This window comes from Urocitellus parryii, chromosome 1, assembly GCF_045843805.1.
Source record: "Urocitellus parryii isolate mUroPar1 chromosome 1, mUroPar1.hap1, whole genome shotgun sequence".
Taxonomy (NCBI): domain Eukaryota; kingdom Metazoa; phylum Chordata; class Mammalia; order Rodentia; family Sciuridae; genus Urocitellus; species Urocitellus parryii.
The window spans coordinates 282283993-282306016 of NC_135531.1; the positions used below are offsets into that span (position 1 = coordinate 282283993).

Here is a 22024-nt window from a genome sequence, read left to right on the forward strand (position 1 = left end):
CCAACAGACTTAAAGATAAGAACCATATGATCATCTTGATAGATACAGAAAAAGCATTCAGCCAAATACAGCACCCTTCATGTTCAAAATACTGGACAGAGTTTGTTTTTTGTATAAGCCGGGCTGTCCAGCCCTTTCCTGGGTAGGACCTGTGGTGCAGGAGTAAATGTACAGGCACATTCTCACCTGGGGAGCAGCAACTTCCTTCCCAAGGCCTCCCAGTGAAAGGAGACAAAGCCCGCTCTCCTGGGAGAGTTAAAAGTGAGTGAGGCCCTTTGGGCAGAGGGACACTGAGAAAGATGATCCAGGCTGCATGACCAAGACTTTGTTTAAGGAGGAGTTAACCTGCCCCAGGAAAACACACACACACCCCTTAAAAGAGAAGCATTAATGGGGATCCATTCTCTTCTGGACAGATTCATAAAACATGAATTGAGCCAGCTTTGCCAGGCACCCTAAACATGTACACCTCTAAAAGCCTAGGAGAGCACTTTCCCCAGGGGGTTCTGCAGACTAAAGTGGGCTGTAAAGGGAATCTCCTTCAGATTTACACAGAAATAGCAAATTTAACTGGGGACTTATTTATGTCTTTAATATTCTGTAACTGGACAAAGGTAACCTGTTATCAAAACACACACACACACGCCGTGCCCAATAGACTCCCTCTGCAACCAAGCATACCTCAGCAGGAGCCCCTGTTTTTATATATATAAACACACACACACACACACACATTTGTGTTACTCTTAACACAGGGATGGGCATTTAAATGTATTTTTGAAAGGTAATAAAAAGAATCTGAGAATGATTTAAGTTAGGAGCGCTCTTAGCCTTTCTATTGGATTCATTTTTCAGACATAGTGTTGTATTATGTTACCTGACATTCAGATTGATTTGGGAAACAACATATGGGAACTTTGTAAAATGACAGTTAAGACAGAGGCCTGGGGGGGCAGGAAAGAAGGTGGAATGAGATGGACATCATTGCCCTAGGCACATGTAAGACCACATCATGTACAACCAGAGAAGGGGAAAGACGTGTGGCAATGGTGAACAAGAATCAAAATGCATCTTGCGGTCATATATACCTAATTAAAATAAATTTAAAAAAAGAGAAAGAGGCAAAGATCAGCTTCAAAAGTATAGCACTTTAATAAAATCGGTGGAGAGCCCCGCCTCCCCTGAGTGCGCTTCTGCCTGTCACCCTGCTCCATGCCAAGAAGGCTCCAAGGTAGACCAGCATTAAGTACATTTAATATCAAAAGAGATGTTTTTGTTGTAAGGAATATCTCAAAAATAAACAAACAATATAATACAAAATTAAGTAAGGGTTTGGGTAAATCAAAAAAGATATTCAAGGTTGTACAAGAGTTTTAAAAGAAAGTAAAATTTGTAAAGGATCTTTATATAATGAAGTTGATACGGGTTTTTGTGGAGGTAAAACAGATACTCAATAAATATTAGTGTATAGAAATTATGTTTCTTGACTCTATCATATACTATGTTTTTGGTCTTGTTAACCTCATTTTGTATCATGGTAAGGCTTTGTGTCTGCTGCCTGCTAGGGTCTTGCAGAACCCCTGCTGTGAAGAACAACCGTCACCTACAGGGTGGTTGGATACCTAGCTGACGCCAGCAATCACCCTGACCAGTTAAGTGAAAGGGGTAACTATGAAATCATCAACATGGTAGTTTAAGACCCAGAACTCCTTTTTTGGGGGGAGGGGGAGGTTACCAGGGATTGAACAGAGGGGCACTCAACCACTGAGCCACATTCCCAGCCCTATTTTGCATTTTATTTAGAGACGGGATCTCACTGAGTTGCTTAGCACCTTGCTTTTGCTGAGGCTGGCTTTGAACTCTAGATCCTCTTGCCTCAGCCTCCTGAGCTGCTGGGATTACAGGCGTGCACCACTGCACCTGGCAGGTCTCCTTATCTTCAACCACACGTGACGATTTGTAAGAGCACCTGTCTTTTTTTATGGTATGATTATTATGAGCTGCTGCTCAGACTCCCCCTCTGGAGTTGGCGACTCATCACTTCCACCCTGGCCACCTGATTTTAATCAAGACCTGGAAAGAAGACCAGCTACAACGGAGCTGGGCAGGGCCTCACCGCGTGCTCCCGATCATCAGGACAGCCATCTCAACGACTAACCAGGGGCGAGCTCATTACCGAGGGTCACTTCCACCCCAAAACGTTAACATGTCTAGGATGGATGGCCATGCCAAAGGACACAAGGACAAACATGAAAATGAGACCAAAAGGTAGGAAAGAAAAAGGGGGACTAGTGAGAAGGAGAAAGTTCCGTGTTCCCGCCTCAGAATACAGCATTCAGCCTTAACTGGGAGGTAAGATCCAGTCACAGCCATTTTAACTGTAGCCCTTCCCTTTGCCCTCCCAAACTTAAAATTAGCCAGTCGTGCAGATTGTAGCACTGGTTCCTCCTATCCGAGCAGGGGACAGAACGGCATTAGGCATGACCACAGGGGACTGCCTGCTGGCTTGCTGGATTTTCTTGGTAGCTCGCCCATCTTTAAAAGTAGTTTGCCTTATGGAGTTACTTCTGAGCTTGTGTTTGATTCCTTGAGGCGCCCCAGATTTCTAACATGGGGGACAACTCACATCTAAACCATTTCGGCTCTTCAAAACCAAAAAATGGGCAAGAAACCTTTTTGAAAGGTGATAAAAAGAACCTGAGACTCATTTAAACAAAGCCTGCTCTCCAGGGTGGAGCACGTCATAGGCAGGAGGACATCTCCTTGGCCAAAGCACAGGAGAACCACTGTATCTCCTGGTAAGGAGGAAAGTGCGGCTTCAGAGGCAGCCGGTACTGCTGCACAGCTGAGATTCAAATGACTGACCTCGGCAGGTGCTGGAGAGGACAGCTCCATCTCTGCTGTCCAGCAGGCAGGAGGTGGATGGATACACTGTGCGTGGATGTTAAAGTCATCTACTCCCCACGGCTCAGCAATTCCACTTCCGGACTGTCCATTACTCCAAGAATGCACATGGGAGCACTGTTGTAACAGTCTGGTTAGGGAAGTGACCCAAATACCTGCTGGCTGTGAACGGGCACTACACTGTGCATTCGCAGACAAACGGAAGAAGCTAAATGCAAAACGGGAACTAATTTTACAAGTTTAATTCTGAGGTAAAGAAGTGAGAAACAAAATCCTATGTGCTCATAATTCCGTTCACATACATGTCAAAAGCAGGTAAGTCTTGCCTTTGGGAAGAAAGGAGCTCCAGCTGGGGCAGTGGCCCTAGGGGTGGCTGGGCAGAGGTCACCCAGGTCTGTGTTTTGTTAAATCACTCCCAGAAGCTCCTTACCACTAAAGATTGTATACTTTTTTGTATTTAAAAAAATTTCAAACAATTTTAGAAGACAGACCTCACTTTAGCACAGAGCGTTTTGTGGTGTGCAAAACTCGGTTAAGATAATCTGTGAGGATGGCTGCCATTCTTCTTTGAAGACACGACTTTCAAGGTCTGTCAGCACGCGCACTGCACCTCAAGGACAGGTGCCTCTTGCTGTGAGAAAAGCCCTTGCCGGTCATTGGCCCTCTGTGGGCCAGAAGATGAGGGATGCTGAGAGCGGCCGCTCAAGGCCAGCCCCTCCCTCACTGGTATTGCAAGCGTGTCCTGTGGTGACCACAGAAGCCACACACTGGCTCAAGGTGCAGGACTGTAAGCTGAGCTGCCCACGCGGACGTGTGACCTCACGGCTGCTCCCTGCAGGCAGACCATGGAGCAACTCCACTGTCTCAGGATCTGCAGATGCTGGTGGCTCCCCCTCCCCAACATAGTGGAACCTGCCAGCACCCCATCAACACCACAGACCGCGGCCTCTCCCCTGGGCCCTGCTCTGCCTGCTCGACCTTGAAAGGTCAATGTCTGCCTCTGGGCTCCTCTCCTCAGATGAGAAGCCCAGGTCCAGCAAGGCCACTGCTTGTCGTAAGCCTGGGGCAAGGGCTGCCCAGGAATCCTCAGGGTCCTCTGTGGAAGGCCACGCCCGCTGAGCGCTCCTCCTGTGCCCAGCCTTCCTGCTTCCCAGGGCAGGTACAAGCACCTTGGATTGCTCCTTAGCCCCACCTGGTGGGACGGTCTTCAAATGTGTCAACTGGCTAGGCCACCCCCGTTATCCAATCAAAGGCTAACCTAGGTGTCACAGGAAGTCCTCTTAGACGCGACTGAAGTGGGGGCTGGCTGTGCCTGCGGTCATGTGAGTCAGCCTTGCACAGCACTGACGCCCCTCAGAAAGACAAAACCCTGCTGTGGGCAGAGCCTGCGGCTGTGCCCACGAGCTCCAGTCTGCCTTTCCTGAAGTCAGGACCATCTGGCTGCCTGTCCATCTAAAGGCCTGTCCAGCTAGAGTCCTGATCACCAGAGGCCTGACCATCTAGAGGCCCGACCATCTGAAGACCTGCTCTATGGCTCTCAAACCTGCCTGGCTGGCCCCACATCAGAGAGAGCAAGTCCTCACAATAAATCCCTTAGTGTCTATTTCTTGGTTTGCTCCTCTTTAGACAGACGGACAGTCTATAAATCAGGCAATAGGAATATTTTGTGGCTGTACTCTGCCATTGTAGGAGATGCTCAGAAGAGACCCCTGAGGTCCCTCAGTAGCACTCCAGCGACCAGCAGATGCCTAGAGCCCCCAGGTGGGAAGAGTCAGGAGAAGAGGGGGTCAGTGCGAGGCTCGTCAATGGTGCTGCACAGCCCTGCACAGCATGGCACTGGACGGGAGGGGAGAGCAAGCCCCAGCACGTCTGCTCCGGCCCCAGCGCACAGCCTGCACTCCAGCCCAGGGAGCACATGGCAGTGGTGGACGCTGGGAGGAGACCAAGCATGGGGGTGACAACAGTCTCCAGTAGGCTGTGGTGGGCCACATGGCGGGCCACAGGGAAGCTCAGAGGGGACTTCACGGGAAGCCAAATGACTACTCCTTCAACTGCCTGTGGCCACCAGTGGACTCTGCTTTGTGCTCTTTTACACCTTACCTGCACTTTACAAATACTCTTTGATACATGCTCAATATTAAGAGTTTTAAAGGGTGAAGTTTTCAAAAACTTTTAAGTTGAAAATACGTCTGCTGAGAAACACGTGTCGGAGAGCCATACAGTGCATTTTCAGTGAGCTGCACAGAATTTGGGGAGCAGCACACACCTGCATGTCCCTGTCACAGGATGAGGCTAGAGGACAGCCACAGCACAGGTGGCAGCAGCACCGAGCAGAGTCTGGCAGACTCTGGCAGAGTCATTCTGCAACCCAGGGGTGACGAGGCCGACACCTGGATGGCTGGAGGAGGTGCTGAGAGGGTCCCAGGCGCTCCCTGGGTGGAACCGGTTGTCTGAGGAAAAGGCTCCTCTTCAACAGCATTCAGGAGAACCGACACCCTGAGCCGCCAGCTCTTCTCGGGCACGTCCCCTGCAGAGCTGCTGCCAGGGAACCCAGCCCTGATAGCAAGGGGCCAGCGGCTGCGCCCCGCCCTCCCGCAGCCCGCCCCCGCCACGGCACTCACTCTCTTTCCCCTTCTCCTTGTTCTTGAGCTGCTGCAGCTTCTGCTCGCGGTGCTGCTTCTCCAGCTCCTGCTCCTGGCGATGCCTCTCCAGCTTGCGCTGGTGCTCCAGGAGCTCCTGCTGGTGCTTCAGGGCCAGCATCTCCTGCTGCTGCTGTGGGCGAAGGAGACAGGCGTCAGCCCGCGGGGACCCCCGGTACCCAGGAGCACCCAACCTACTAGGTAGAAGTTTAACAAGTTCCCATTGTTCATAGGAAGTAAATGAAATGAAAATACAAGAGGTAAAGGGAGGAGCTCCTTGTCCTGTTCCTGATACGCAGGTGACTACATATAAACGGCTGTCACCTTTAACAGGGGTATGATAAGCAGGTGAGCAGAACAAGGGATCCCACAAGTCATCAAAAGTAAGCGGGAAATGTCTGCCCTCACTAGGAACCACACTCCACCTCCATTTACTTATTGGGGAGGTAGAAAAAGACCACACGGTCAGCTCTCTGCTTCTGCAGCACGTGGACTCCCAGGGGCCGCCGCCACCTCCCACTGGACCCTCCACCTTGGCCTGAGGCTGGCTGCCCATCGCTGTCGCACTAGCAGCCATGTTCCTGGGGTGTTGATGGCCATGTTCCCCTTGAGGAAGAAGAGGTAGCAGGACGGTGAGCCAGCACCTGGGCACAGTGTAGCCTGTGGCATCTGTGAGGAGACCCCCATGTCAACATGGGGACGAATCACCATCCTTGCAGCCATCAAGGGCCATGGTGATGGCACTAAGATTGGCAGGGCCCTTCAGAGCACTCTACCTCCAGAACCAAGTCTTCACGGTGACCTTAGGGAGAAACTGAGGCACGGAGAGACAAAGTGTGTGAGGGTCTTGGCCCAGCAGGTGGGTCCAGAGTGGGGCTCCAGCCTCCTGTGGAGACTGTTTAGCTCAGATGGTGGAGTAAGGGAGGGAGAAGTGGGGTGTGCAGGGAGCAGCCATTCGGCTGTGTGCAAGTATGAGACATGCACACACGTGCGGGTGCTGTGCACGCGGATACGGCTGCCCTTCTGGGTGGATGCTGCCCCTCACAGTGACCTCTGGCAGGACCCACAGGCAGGAGATGGTATATGCAGAAATATCTCCCAAATCTTGCCGAGTGATGCCATAGAACAGGGGCCAGGCCAATCTTCGAGCACTGCACCGCGCTGCACCTGCCCAGCCAGCTCCAGAGGGTCACCCTGAGGACCCTCCACCCTGAGGAGAGTGCCCAAAGGCAGTCCAGTCAGAGCTGGCCCCAGGCACTCTGCAGGCTGAGCCTGTGTTCCCGGGAGGGTTCAGGGTGTGAAGAAGGCCAGGCCTGAGGCCTGAGCCCTGCCCTGCTCAAGACTGACGGCGAGTGAGGTGGCCCCAGCAGCTCCCACGCTGCACGGGGCACTGGACAGACTGCAGTGCTGCTCAGGGGTTCTGCTGTTCGAATTCCATATGTCACTTACCAGCATGTCTGGGTCTGGAAATCCAAGTCACGCCATGTCAACAATGCCAAGGAATAGGGACAGCAGTTGTGTCGTCTATGAGGTGAACATTTTCATCCTTCCATCCCCCAGACAAAGCCTACAGCCCAGGCACATAGGTAGGGGCCAGAAAAATGACTTTTCAGCAAAACCAAAGGAGTTGGCAATAATAATGAACAAGCTAAATAACCACCAACTGACACAGGCCTGGTGCAGAGAGAGTGTGCTGGAAGCCTGCCCCTGCCAGTCCAGCTTAAGGGAGGCCCCAGAAGACCCCTGGGCCACAACGCCTTCCACAGGCAGCTTGGGACCAAAGCCCGCCCTGGTCCTCAATATTGACACTTTCACCTGGACTCCCTGGGCTGTCCTGAAGACTGGCCTCTCCATCTGTGCTGTCCACATGGCTAAGGAAGTGGCCTGACGCCAGAGCCCCTCTTCAGTGGGACCTTGGGCCCCAGCCAGAACTGTCCAGTCACAGCGGTGATCACACAGGGCAGGATCTATGGGGCACCGTGAGCAGGCTGGCATTTGGTACTAGCAAGGCCCTGCAGTCCCTACCCAAGGGGGCCTGCCAGCGTTCTTCTGAGAGAGTAGGCCAAGTCTGCTCCCTGTTAGCCGACAGCGGTTTTTTTTTGGGAGCATGCGGACAGAATAGCTGAAGTGTGGGGCAGATAGGCCCCAAGCTAGAGCCGGAGAGCTGGCAGGGAGAGGCTCAGCACACAGTGCCAACTGGGGAGACCCGCTACTTATGAGGCGTGCCCTTCCTGTGAGAATGCTGCGTCCCGAAGCTGGTCGGGCCACACAAGGCCAAGGGGCTCACGCCCACCCAGCAGCAGCTCACCCAGAGGAGCCAGCCCTGCTCCATGCCAGCTGAGGTCACCGGCACTGTGTGCACACTAGAGCCTTCCCCACAGAAAAAACTCACCTTCTAGACCACTCACTTAAATGGCCTTCTGGGGACAGTGGGACAGAAATAAGCAAACATTGGTCCACGTCCTTCGGTGACTTCCAAGGACCACCCAGCAGCACAGGGGCAGGAGGAGCCAGGCTGTGCTGCCTGGCCACAGGCCTGGCTCTGCCTGCTCCCCAAGGTTTAGCACCTCCCTTCTCCACCTCTGCAGGCTGCTGGGGAGGGCGGGTGAGGGGTGCAGAGACACCTGCAGGCTGCGTAAGCTGCCTCTTGCCAGGGGAGATTCCCTCCTGAAAGATGTCGCTGAAGGAGGACGTCTCACAGACACTCAATGTCACCCAAGACCAAGACGAGGCTGTCGAGTGGACACCAGAGAGACACAGCACAGTTGGATGGGGTGCAGGAACCAAGCCCAGCAGATTTCCAGTCCCCAAACTGGGTCCTGATGGGCACGAGGTGTTGCCAGCAGTGCACAGCCAATTCTGATCAGGTGGGCTGCTGCTGCCCTGAGTTGGCGAGCCTGGAGAGCCTGAAGGCAGCTCCGGAATGCTGCCGGCGATTCCAAGACAGTGGGATCTCCTGACCTTTTAGTAGGAAATCCAAATTATAGTATTGTGACCAAACAGTAAATGAGAAGGGGGACAAAACATGGCCCTTCTTACAGTTTCACTCTAAGAGACACCACAGCTGCGGCCTCACGGGGATCATGCTCTTACTGACCACACGCCCAGGTATAGTACTTCGTCAGAACAAACACCTGCGCAGGTGCAGACGCAGAGTCCACCTGGGCCTGTGCTGTGTGCTGGGTAAAGCCATCCACCAGGGTCGGGGATTCCACCGCACGCCTCACCACACAGAGGTACAACCCGGAGGGCTTCCCGGAGCTCTAGAGTGGCTTTTACCAGGTGGCACAGTTCTGATCATCCACCCACACCCCCTGTGCACCCCTGCTGTCCGCCTCAGCCTGCTACTTTGGAGTTCTCCCAGGATTCCAGGAAAGTTCCCATTGTGATATATTCAACAACAACTCCTTAAAAAGCCATGGGCTACATTTGTATTGTATCAACGTATGCCCTGACTGCTCTTGATTTTACTGAGATGCCTCCTTCCTCTGACAATTTACTTAACATTCTTTGGGTTTGTTTTTTGCTAATTTCTGACCCCATATTTCTGCTACAAGGATAACGCAACTCAAACAGATACCTCAAAACAAAACTGAAGCAAAACAAAACAAAAACGGAACAAAAATTCGTTGTATCAATTTTCCTATTTTTTTGAAATATATATTCGTGGTCTATCTCTATTACTTCCTCAGGGCCGGAACAACTTCAACCCTTGAGCCAACCATTTTTCCCAGTTTGCCTGAGAAAGTTCTAGGGATAGGCAGCTTGAAACAAAAACAAAAGGAATCCAAACAAGAACACATTGTTTTTTGAAATGGTCACCCATTCCTTCGCCTTCCCTCAGGGGCAAGCAATTTACCTTATCACTTACCCTCAGGTGTTCTGCTGCAGTCTGGCTGGGCACAAATCAGGAGCCACTGAAGCAGGAACAAACTTTATTTCCCAACTCCGGTGAACGCCTTCTCCTGGGACACACCACACCAACCAGAAATCCCTCCTCCGGAAATCCCTCCTCCCGCACTTCCCCAACCAATGGGAACTCTCCGGGAATCCCCGGGAGAACTCCAAAGTAGCAGGCTGAGGGGACAGCAAGGGTCTAATATACAATTGAATACACAGCTTAACATAACCATCATCATCTCAATGGCTTGCTGGCTTCACCTCTCAACCACTCCTTCTGGCAAAAATGCCATGCATCATTCCAACTCGGCTATGGCACTCAGCACCACTCAAACTCCCATGAGTCTCAGTGATTGATTACCAGTCAAGTTCAGTTCAATGAAAGCACCATGTGCTTGACAGAGTATCACACTCAGTTATGATAAGGACTGCCCACAGTGCTGCTTGAACCCGAACACTCCTGTCTGGGTTCTTCAAAGAACTGAATGTGGAGGCCATGACAATTCAGGGAAGCCGAGCTCCAGGGTCTCCAATGGCCACGTACTCCCTGGGGCAAGCACCACAGGAAGGCACACCTCCAACTGTGGGTGGGTGTGTGGGGCAGGTCCTGCAGCCAAATATGCCAGGCTGTTCCAAGGGCCACAGCCAGCTGTAAGAGGCCAAGGACGGTCTGCAGCCATGCTCACAGAGACCCCAATAGTAACTGTGGAGTTTTGTGATTATAAACATGCTTTTCTAATTGTACATGGTAGCAACTGTGAAAAATAAGAAAACATGAAAAATCATCTATATTCTAGTTTAGCTATACAATTAAAAGCTCAGACTTAAAATCAAACCAAACTCAACTTTGAGTGTTTTCTCATCTGCTCACATAAGCTGGCCAACAGCAGTGCTCTGGTGCACTTAACCACTAGGCAGGCACCAGGCATGTTCTCTACACACCATCCCAACTTGCCAGCCCCTCAGGACTGACCCCTGGACCTCTCCTCTCAGTGCCACCTCACACATCTGCACACCTCTTTCTGCCTGCTGTTCAGCATGCATGGAGTCAAGAGTGAAGGGCTCTTCCACCTCTCCTGCTTACCTTCTCTGATTTGCTGGTAGGACGGCCCCAGACTAGTGACAGGTGAAGAGAGTACAGGAGCTGCTGCCCCAGGGTTCAAAGCTACTAGGTACAGGCTGGCCAGGGCAGGGCAGGGGATACCTTCAGCCCCTACTGTCCATATGACCCAGTGTCTCTGATTGACACCCAAGATAAGTAAATGCATGAGGTCTTCTGTGCCCTCTTGATCCACATAATCACCATCCAGAGGAGAGGGCAGCCAGGTCCAACCTGGGCCTGTACCAACAGCAGCCCTGTCCTGGTTCATATCCCACCTGTCCCCCAGCCTGGCAATCCTGTACAGGTCCCAGGCTTGCTATCCCAGAGGAATCCAAGCTAATGGCTGTTCTTACTACCGACTTCGCTGCATCACTTTAGAAAGATAATGCTGAGGAGAAAGCAGACGTCAAGTGCGTTCTTAAAGAGTGCAGGGGATCCCTGGGTGCAGCTCAGTCAGCGAGGACGTGACTCCACTTCCACCCAGAAGTGGACTGGCATTTCAAGCATGGAGGCCACTGAACCTGCAGCGCTGCAGCCGTCCTGGGAGACACCACGGAGGTTCTCAGCCCCCCCTCACTTATCTTCTGAGGTGAGCTTGGGGCAGCCCAGTTACAGAACAAGGAAATAAATAAGAATCATCCCTAGGCACAGGTTGGTACTGACCCAGGAAATATGTGCCATTTGGCCACAGTGGATTTTCATGGAGCATTTGGGACTAAAATGTTGTTCTTTATGGAACCATTTCCCCTGCAGTCTCTGGATTAATGACTCCAGTGGAAATGGCACCTTGTGCCCGAGCTCTGGAAACACTCCCATCTGCCCACCCAGCAGCCAGCAGTGACCAGCACCCCACATCGCTTACTTGCTGTTCCCACCGAAACTGGACACTCGGGGGTCACACAGATAAGCAGGAGTGCCATTCAGCATTAGAGTTCACGACAAGGCCTGCCGCAGGGCAGATGCCTGGTGCCGAGGCTCTGGGCCAGGCAGGGCAGAGGGTGAGGGTGAGGGAAGAACAGGGGGAGCACTGCAGGGGCGTGGGGCCTGGCAGCAGGGCAGCCGGCTGTCCCGAGGGCCAGGTCCTCTGGCCTTGCCTGCCGAGCCTCAGCTCCAAGCTTCTCCTTCCAGCTTTTCAGCTCAGCACCGTCTGTCGCACAGGTCCTGCCCTTCTCCTCCAGGCCCCTCGGCTGCCCCCATGGCCACCACGGCCTTCCTGCTGCTCATCTGCACACAGCCTCATGCAGCAGGTGGCGTGCAAGGCAAGGACACTCATGAGGCATGACATCGGAGGCGCTCTCATGGGCCACGAGCGCCTGGCAGCAACCAAGGAGCCAGGGTGGTGCCAGAGTGGCCACCAGTGCCCTCGGCCCTGGCAGGAGAGGCCGTCAGAGTCCCGAGTGCAAGATGGACCAGTACAACTCTTCCAACTGGGGACTGACACAGCAAGAGGTCCCAGGCACCAGCTATCAGGAGGGGACAGATGGGTCCCACTGCTCATCAGGTGAGGGCCTGGGGTGCCACCTGGGACAGGCAGTAGAGAATGAGTACCACAGGCCGCACCCAGGACTAGAGGGCGGGTCCCCCCCCACTGCAGTCTAACACGCAGCGAGGGTGTCAATTCTGAGGGAATAATGGAGAACACTACAATACCCTGCCGGGAGGATGGTCTGGTGCTAAGCAGGTGCCACTGAGATGCCCACAGTGAACTGGACAGATGTGGAGCCGTCCAGGGCCAGGCACTAGGAAGATCCTGCTGTGCCACTGCCACTCAGTGTGGGCAGGAGGTGCTGGGCCTGAGCTGCTCCGTGTGGGTGCTGGGGCTGCGAGAGGGGGCCTTCTAGGGCCGGGGGGACAGGCCTAAGGTAGGATTCCTGGCTGAGGGTTCCCAGGCCTCTGCCTGGATTAAGCCTCCATGCACTGAATGTCTACATACAACTTAGCAGGGTTGCCCCTGAAATCGTCCCTGGCTCCCCATTCCCTTTGCCCCTCCATGCCCCCCTCATCCTTTGGCTCAAGAGAAGCCCCACATAGATTGTGCTGCTAAATCCTTCCCTAGATTCCCTGAGCCAAGGACCTTGGTGATACTCTTCCTCGTGACCAGCGCAGATTAATGTTTGGAGACCCCAGCCGGCCTGTGGTTACCTGCCCCCTCCCCTCCCTGCAAATGCCTTCCCACCCCTGAACCCAGGAAAATAGCACGTGATTTGTTTGGTTCTGGGGATTGAACCCAGGGGTACTCTACCACTGAGCCACACCTCAGTCTTTTGTATTTTGAAACAAGGTCTTGCTAAGTAGCTGGGGCTGGCCTGGAACTTGTGATCCTCCTGCTTTAACCTTCTGATCAATGGGATGACAGGCATGTGCCACCAGGCCCACAGAGAGCTGTGGAGAGCAGCTCCTCTGTTATTCAGGGCCAGCCTTGAGTAACGGACACCTTCCCACCAACACCCTCTCTTAAACGCACTCAAGCAGTGGACAGCCCAGACGTCTGATTCCAGTAACAACACCTGACAAAGCCACTGCTCAGCTGAGCATGTCACTGCAAGTGGAAAGACAGCAGAGGAGAGCCGCTGACCAGAGCCAAAGGCAGGAGAGTGCAAGGGCCACAGGACACCTGTGTGGAGGTACCTGCTGCTGGGCCTGCCCTGCCGTGACCCACCAGTGGGGGGCACCAGCCACAGGAACAGGGCTTTGTCTCTCCCTGTGTGCAGGAGATGCTGGTGTCCCCCAGGCCCTCCCTGGAGGCACTAGGGCAGAAATGCAAGAGAGAAACTTCCAGAGGCACAGAGCCACAGGCAGCCACAAGGGGAAAATGGGCCCTGGAAATGTGACCACTCAGAAGAGAAAGAGGACCTCACTGTGCTGGAAGGAGGTTCCAGAAGCAGCATGTCCTCTGTCTGTCTGATGGGGACTCCCACTGTGCTTAGTACCTTGTGGACCCACTATTCCAGGAGAGGTGGTGAGTCTGACCCAGCGGCCACTCTGGCTAACAGCAGGATGAATACTGCATAATCTGAGGCCAGGCTTCCCTGTTCTCACTGCAGGGAAGACTGACTCAGTGGAGCCGTCCTGCTTGCTGGTCACTGTCCTGCCCATGGCCAGCCCCAAGGACTCGACAGATCCCACTGTATCTTCTCCCCTCGGTGGCACTGCCCAGCACATGGCACGTCGTGCGCCTACAGAGCTATGCAGGCCTGGATCTTCCTCACTCGGCCTGCTTGCTGTTCAAGTGCTCCAAGTACATGCTGGGTTCACGCATACCCAGGCTGCGCCACGCAGCTGTGTGGCCCGGACACTCCTCTCCACGCCCCCATGAAGAGGGCACAGGGCAGAGCCACATGGGGGTCCCACAGGCTAGACACCAAGCCTCGTTCTAGGTAAGACGGCATGGCACAGTGCCTCGGGCACCCAAGCCCCCGCCAGGGGCCACCAGGCCCACATGAGGAACAGCTGCTCTGACAAACCTAGACCTAAGGATGGTCTCGAGTCACAGGAGGAGACCCCGATGCTGTTGGCCAGGGAGGAGCTGGAGGCTGATGCATCCTCCTGCCCTGCTGGCACAGGGGTGCCCCGTAGAGGCACAGAGCTGAGCTCACACTCCCCAGGCTTCCATTTATGGTGCTGTTCACACGGGGGACAGGGAGGTTGTCACAGGTAACTCCGATCCTGACATGGTTATGCAAATTGTAGTTAATACAGCTAAATCAAAAAAGGAGACAATTATTATTTGCAGATGACAGTTTACTTTAAAACCATACAATAATCAAATAACTAATTAAAAACTATTAGGACCCGCAAGAAATTGTATGCATTGGTAGTTAACAGTGAACTCTGGGGCTTGCCTATACACTGTAGTAATGAGCGGGGAAAACCAAAGTAATAGTTTCATTTTTAGCAAATATATATATATATATATATATATATATATATAAAGTACCCAAGAATAAAAACATAAAATCCATGAGCATTATATGAGAAAATAGAAAGGCTTTTCCTAAGAACAGAAGCACTCAACTCAGTTGGTGACACCATATTCCTAGAGTGGAGATCCATGTTAGCAAGTTCTTAGGAGCTGCAATCTCAACACATTTCCACCGTGACGTGGAGATGGCATGGGCAATGGTCCTGAGGTTTGCCTGGGAGGATGCAGGGGCAGTGAGTGGGGGAGAGCAGGCCTCGCGGACATAGGCCCCGAGTGGGGTTCTAGCTGACATGTGTGGTGCTGGCCCAGGACAGGGAGGGCTGCAGACAGGCTTGATGAGCACAGGACAGCGGTGGCAGTTCTGGTGTTAAGAACAAGGAGAGAAGGAGCAGATGACCTTGCAGCAGCACTAACAATCAAGTGACCGCACATAGTGCACCCTGCACTGTGCCCTTTAGTCCTAAGAGACCCCTGCAGGAATGACAAGAAGGCCAGCGCTGCCACGGGAGACAGAAAATCACAGCCCCAGGGCGCCTCCGAGCGGCGGCAACCCCACGAGCCAGGCACAGGAATGCAGAAAACTCGAAGGACCGAGCCGAGAGGGCATGAGCCCTCTAAGACCAGCCGATGACCAAGGCCAGGAGCGTGGTCCTGGCTCTGGGAGAAGCAGCCACCACCACTGGCACAAGCACACCTGGCTGGGCCTGGCTGGGGCCTGCAGCAGCCACTGTGCCTGGCGGCCTGGGCTTCAGCAGCTCAGGGGCCCCTCTCAGGCTTGCAAAGCCTGCCCCGTTCCCGCTCTGCAGGACACCTGTGGACCCACACACTGTGACTCACTGCTCCCAGCTCAGGGCTCCTTTCTGGAGCATACCCAGGCTCCTGGTCACTCCCTCCAGGCTGCACACAGGTCTCTGAGGCTGTGGGACTGGCTTCGCCTCAGGCCACAGAAGGTCAGTAAATGGGAAAGTGGGAAATCATCACCTCCAGGAAAACCAAGACGAGTCACTGTGCTGTGCTGGGGGCTCAGCTGTGACACATGCACACTGTCACAGTAACGCAAACACCGAATTCCTCAGCCAAAAAGGGTAGGTGGAATATGTGAAGAGCCGAGAAATGGCAGTGGACGCATGGGACAGGGTGGGGTGGGGAGGTGACCTGAGCAGCCCGACCTCGTGCAGACCTTATTTACCCAAATTAACAAGGTGAGTTACATCCGAAAAACTACTCCCATTCCAGTTATGAAATTCTATTCAAATTCACTGATGATTTCATGACACTAATTAGACTGTGTGTTCAAGAAACCTGTCTGACGAACTCCGCGCCAGTCGCTAGCAGTATTGAGGAATGGAACAAGTTTAAGCCATCAAAACAAAGGAGTGTTCGTGCAATGATGCGACTGCAGCTTAAAGGCTTTTATGATCTCCATTTTAATGAAAAAATAAAATAAATGATTAAAATGCAAAGAGAAATACAACTTTGAGCTTCTTTCTTGCCATTGGGTTTCTGAGGCCCCCAGCACCTCTCAGAGGGTCCGCACTGCAGATCAGGGGCTCTCCCAGGAGTGTGGTGGCCATGAGGAGCACGGCCCAGCCTAAACCCCAGGTGCTGAGGGAGGCCGGGTGGGAGAGCCCGCTTCCAGCTCAGAGCAGCCAGGCAATCCCTGGGCAGGAGGGGAGGGAGGTGGGACCTAGCTCGAGCAACCTCGACCCAGGGTCTTCATCCTGTGTCCTGCTTCCTGGGACTGCCCCGATGACCCTCTCACCTGGCAGGATTTGTTTTATTTCTGAGTTTCTCTTTTACTTCCTTATAAAAGCTGCCAATGCAACCGACACAGGAAGAACACCGCGTGGAGCGTCTTCCCCTCGGGCCCTGCCATCTTCCCTCCTGTGCGCTGGCAGGGGCCCCACCTCACAGGGCTGAGGAAAGGAGCATTGCAGGGAAAGCCCACTTCAGCAAGCATCTGCAAGGAAGCCAGTGCCACAAGTGCCCTCACGGCCCGAGGAGCAACGACCGGGCTGATAGGGTGGCCCAGAGCTGCCAGGCAGCAGCCGGCCTGTCGGTGGCAGGGCAGGGACACATTGGCCTGTGCCCTAGCAGGTGCCCTACCTTCCAATTTCTAGGAGACTGCAGTGGGTGTGTGGTGGCTCCAGGCTAGGATCCTTCTGTAGAGTCAGGCTGGGCTCTGTGTGGGGCTGGCCATGTGCAGGGAGGCCTGAGGGGAGGCTGCATTTTAACCTTTTGCTTTTAGGGGTCACAGAAATGCAGCTTGACACATACAACTTTTTTTGTTTACTGGTGAGGCTGCTCCCAATTAGTTACAAAAGGCCAGCATGTCCAGGCCACCACGATAGCTGCAGGCCCTTCCTGGAATGACTTCCACTGACTGTGCCATCCGACTGGAACACATTACTGCCCAAGGCCAGCCGCAGAGACTCTCTCCCCGTCCCGTAGTCCAGAGGCTGAGCACAACACCCATGGTCAGACTCCCAGTGGGCAGTGAGTCTGCTCTGTCCATGGCACAGAGACCAGCAGGCCCAGGCCTGCCAGACAGGAGGAATATCAGGAGAGCTCAGGGCCTGGCCTGTGGAGCCCCCAACCACCTGCCCCAGACCCAGGAGCAAGAAGCAGCAGCAGCTACTGCTGCCAAAGCCTGCTGACCACAGCAGAAGATGACCACAAGGCCCTGGGCAGCTCAGGCCCAGAAGGGAGCTTCCCCGACCCATCTCCTAAGGCTGGGAGGGCCAAGGACAAAGCTCCCAGGACCACCTCTAAAGCACATACCCCTGGGAGGAGCCTCGGAGCTGCCACAGGGGCCCTTCTCCAGGGCAAGCCCGGCTCTGGAGTGCACTACTGGAGAGAGCAGCGATGGCAGCTTCCCAGCAACCTGCCAGGAGGCCCGCAGACAAGCCCTTGTCCAGGACCCACCCACAGTGCACAAGAGGCACTGGAATGGGAGGAACATGCACAGGGCTGAGGCACCACTCCCCAGACCAGGATCTCCAACAAGGGCTCTCTGGATGGCCATCTGCCTCCGGGAAGGCTGCTGCATGCTGGGAGCAGCCACAGCGAGAACCTGAGGCTCCTGCCCACAGTGGCAAGAGGAGCTTGAGACACACCCTCACACTAGGGTCCCCACAGCATTCTGGATGAGACTGACACGGACTGCAACTTCCTGAGGCCCTCAGTGAGGACCACAGCTGGCTGCTCCTGGACTCCTCACCCCAGAAGCAGAGGCAATGTGTAGTTCCTGCCAAAGCCGCTCAGCAGCATGGTGGCTTTGTCACACAGCAAGGATAACTTACACAACCTGGCTGGGCGGGCTCTGGGAGCTCTTTAACGTGGCTCCTAGAAACATTAATGTGACCTATGTAAGTTCAGCATCAACTGTGCATTCCGGCTGCCACGGCGCTCCGAGTGGCGCTCATGCAGCCAGCGCTTCGTGGCCACAGACATCAGGCCGGCCAGCCTCCCGGTGAGCTGACTGCACAGAGAGAAGGCACTCCCCCTTCATCAGACCCTCAAGTAGCCATGAAGAGCAAGTGCCAAAGGAGGTCTTTATTAGCACTTTCTTCTTACTCTTTTCAAATTAAAACAGACTCAACTCCTTGCAGTCATGAAACACGTAGAGAACTAGGTAAGAGAGAGAGGTCCCAGACCGACGGCAAGGGGCTGGGGAACTGTGAGGGAACTGTGCTACCTGGTGCTTGTGGCTGGGCAATGTTCCTGGGCACAGGTGTGTTTCTAGAAGGATGTTCCACACTGTGGCCCTGAGACGCCATTCATCTCAGCACCCCACATCCTACACGACACCCAGACACGCAGGCCTCATTAAAGCCCACCTGGTCCATGGGTCTTAGCATCCCACAAAGTGAGACAGAGCCTCAGGGGCAGAGGAGAGCTGGTGTCACCAGAGGGCCACCTGGTCCCTGGGTGTCAGCCCTCCTCAGGGGCAGGAGGGCAGGTGCCACCTGGCCCAGGGTCTTGGCTCCTCAGGGCAGGAGGCCAGGAGCCGCAGCTGCTCACCTTCATGTGCTCGTGCAGCTGGGCCTCGTGCTGCCGGGACAGCTGCTCGTGCTGCCGCTGGAACTCGGCAATGAGGATCTGCCGCTGGATCTGCTGCTTCTGCTTCAGTGCCAGGAGCTCCTGCTGCAGCTGCTGCTCCCGCAGCGCCGGCTCCGCCACAGGCAGGGGAAACTGGTGATCCAGGCGCAGGTCCATGGGCACTGCCGTGGGGGCCACTTGCAGAGGCAGTGCCGAGGCCACGTCCACTGCAGAGAGAGCACAGCACAGACAGCGCGTCACTGTGGTGCAGAGCTGGCCCCAGGGTGCCTTCCCTCCCTACACAACCCCGCTGGCCACAGCCATGGGGCTCCCGGGGGCTGAAGGACTCTGGAAGTCCCGAAGCCCCACCTTAGCCCCTGGGTCAACAGGCTCAGGACACGGACTCCAGCCCTCTAACTCGAAGGTCACAGAGGCCAGAAGTTCAGAGCAGGAGGTGTGCTCGTACCAGCCCTTTCCTCTGCCCCACCCGCACCACAGAGGCCCTGCTCCCAGAGGACCCCATCCCAGGCCTAGTGGCCTGCCAGGTGTCGTGTCTGAGATGAATAAAGGGGAAAACACAGGAAAAGGCTCTGGTCAGCCAAAGAGCAAGCCGCGTGCCTGCGCAAGCATGGGAAAACTGCCCGCTCTCCCCTCTGCCCCTTCCTCCTCTTCCCAAGAAGCCACTGCAGAGTTGTGTGTGAGCCCCAAGAACAGCGTGTGCCACAGAAGTGGTCCAGATAGATGCTGCGGGAGCCAGTTTCCATGGTGACGTGAGTGCCCTTTTGAAAACATGTTTACCCGACCACAGCCAGTGCAGGGTGCCCCTGGCTGGCAGCACAGGCACATCAGCTGGCTTCCGCACCCCACCACCCCCATCACCGCTCGGAAGAGCTGCGGCGTGACTGACCAGAGGCCAGTGCTGAGTCCGTCTCCGGCCCCGAGTAGCCCATCTTACAGTGAGAAAAATGGTGCAGAACCCAGGGACGCGTCGCACACGGACCCCCTGCGCAGCCCAGCACATGGCCGTGCCAGGAGCAGCAGTGAGCAGCCGGGGGCTCACCATGCACCAGTGTCCTCAGGTGTGGGTCCAGGATGCCAGTGGGCAGCGCTGAGACGACCGCTGGGCCTGGGTGAGGCCTGCAAGTATCCCCTGCATGGCTCCCTACCCTGGTCACCTCTCTCCATCAGCCCGAAACATGGACCACAGGGCCAGAGGAGGGACCAGGAGCTCCCCTGGGAGGGCTCAGGCTCAGGCATCTCAAAGGCCCAGAGAGGGTTGACTGCTTGTCCCTCAGGTCAGCACCTCTCTCTCGTGACCTAGGCTGGTGCAGCCCTGTCAGCAGGTCAGTAACCTGATAGCCTACAGGACCTTCCAGTCCCAGATGCCACCGCCTCACACTGACCCTGGCCATGGCCTAGTTCCTAGCAGAAATCTACTCCACAGTCATGGACCTCCCCATCCAGGTGGGCCAGGCTGTAAGTAGCTGTTGTACCTCAGTCCAGAGGATTTCTGGGGTCACTGCCTAGGCAGCAGGTCCCTGGCCAGATGCAGGCCTCACACTGCTGGGCCCTGTGCTGGCCCTCGGCCCGCCTCTGCTGAAGCACGGGTGGAAGGCTGCTGTGGAGCTGGCCTGGGCACAGGAGGGAGCACTGATGCTGACCCAGGTGCTGCCCAGAGTCACCTGGTGTCCTCCCTAACAGTGGCCTCCTGGGCAGAGTCCAGGATGGGACCCAGGAGGGAGGGAGGGAGGGATGCTGCTGAAGCAGGCCATGGGCTTCCTTGGTGGGCATCAGTGTCCTCCCCTCAAGGTGCAGCAGCACCCTGGCTCCTGCCCTGGCCCGCTGCCCCAGGGTCACAGAGGTCCACTAGGTGACTCGCCCTCAACAGCAAGCTGCAGGTGACCAGAGGCCTCAGCACGTGCACGGGCAGCGTGGCCTGTGAAGTGTGCACCTGTCTGAACTGGGTGCCAGGCCTTGTCTCACCAGGCTCCTGGCTCGGGTGTGCCCGAGGGGCAGGACCAGCAGCAGTGCCCACTCCACTCTCGCCCACGCGTGGGGATGAGGCTGCACTCCTTTCCTTCCCGACCCCGAGGTCCTCTCTACCATGAGGTAGAGCGTGCTGTAAAACCCGCGTACACAGTGCTGGTCACAAACACCAGTGTTCTCCCGCGCTTGCCTTAGTGAAATACTCGGCAGGCAGGGAGAGCCGAAAAGGAGCTCAGGGGGGCAGGTGTGGCCCCCTCCTGATGCTGCGGCCTCAACTCCTTCCCTCTGGGCAGGTGTCCACACAGGACTCTGTGAGGGTGCACCTCACAGAGACCGAAGGGAGCCTCACAAGAGTCCAGGGGCCCCACGTCACAGAGGGTCTTAATGCCCAGCTCGGGAAGCACCTGCCCCTGCGAGGGCCAGAGCATCGCTGCTGCCCTGGGGCCGAGGGAGGGTGGGAGGGAGAGGCAGCTCCAGGTGGTGGGCAGGACAGGGCTGTTCAGAGCGCCATGTCACCTGCCATACACCAGCTGGCAATGCTCCCTTACTAGGACCTTCCTCACATTGTGCAGCTGGAAACAAACCTCTATATGGGACCACGACTCCCGTCCAAAGTCCCTCATGGGAGCAGCATTAACCTGGCCACGATGTGGACGCCATCTCCTCAGGGGCAGAGGCCTGGTGGGGCACCCGAGGGTCCCTCCCCACCCAGGTGACGCTGGCCATGCGCCCTTCACGGCTGAGTATGCACAGGCTGACCACTAGGAAGGGCTAGGAAAGGAAGGAGTGCTGTGAGGGCCGTCCCCACGGGGGGGGGGGGGGGTGGACAGGGGGTGAGAACAGCGAGGGGAGGCTTTATTGTGGGGTTCCCTTTTTTCTTTATCTTTTTTTATCCAATGCACTCAACCTATTAATGCTGTAGTTCCTAAGGCATTGATTCAAGTGGTTTTTGAAGCTATTTTCTTGGAAACTTATAAGAGCCCCCAAATTGATTTAAATTTCATCTTAAAAGGAATGCCCAAACTGGACTACAAAGTGGTCAGCAGAGCCAGGGGCACACAGGCACACACGGCTGAGGACACAGCCGGAGCTCGCCCTGCACAGACTGGCCTTGTCTCTGGCCCCGACGCACATGTCTGAACCTCCGTGCAGATGCCATCCGTTCCCAGGTCCCAACTCTATCCAGGTCTTCCCATGCATGCCCAGGGCCTCACAGCTCAGGAGGAGGGTGGCCAGCACAGGCCTGTCCCATACCAGCAGCAGGTGGCTGGCATGCGCCAGACATGGAGAGCAAAACAGTGGTGGGGCACTGCCACGGCACATGCTGGTCTGACACCATACCGTGAGTGCAGGTCCCAGCTGAGAGCCACTGGGCAGCAGGAGGCTGCAGACAGCCCTGCTCTGCCTGGGGAGCCGGACCAGGCTGCTTCTGAAAGCCCCGAGTGGGAGCAGCATTGCCTGCAGAGGGCCCACGGGCTCGGAGCAGCCTCTTGGTGGCTCCTCCTTTTTCACCACATGTTGGAACGGGAC

General features: G+C 55.3%; 1 protein-coding gene across 1 annotated transcript in view; it reads right to left on the reverse strand.

Moving 5' to 3' along the window:
• Hdac4 (histone deacetylase 4) overlaps nt 1–22024 on the reverse strand; it is a 254151-nt gene that overhangs the window by 94886 nt on the left and 137241 nt on the right. The window contains exons 4-5 of the mRNA XM_026379669.2: nt 18491–18735; nt 5526–5676 (exon numbers count right to left, since the gene is read on the reverse strand). Coding sequence (XP_026235454.2) covers nt 5526–5676; nt 18491–18735 — 396 coding nt within the window. The remainder of the gene's footprint in view (nt 1–5525; nt 5677–18490; nt 18736–22024) is intronic.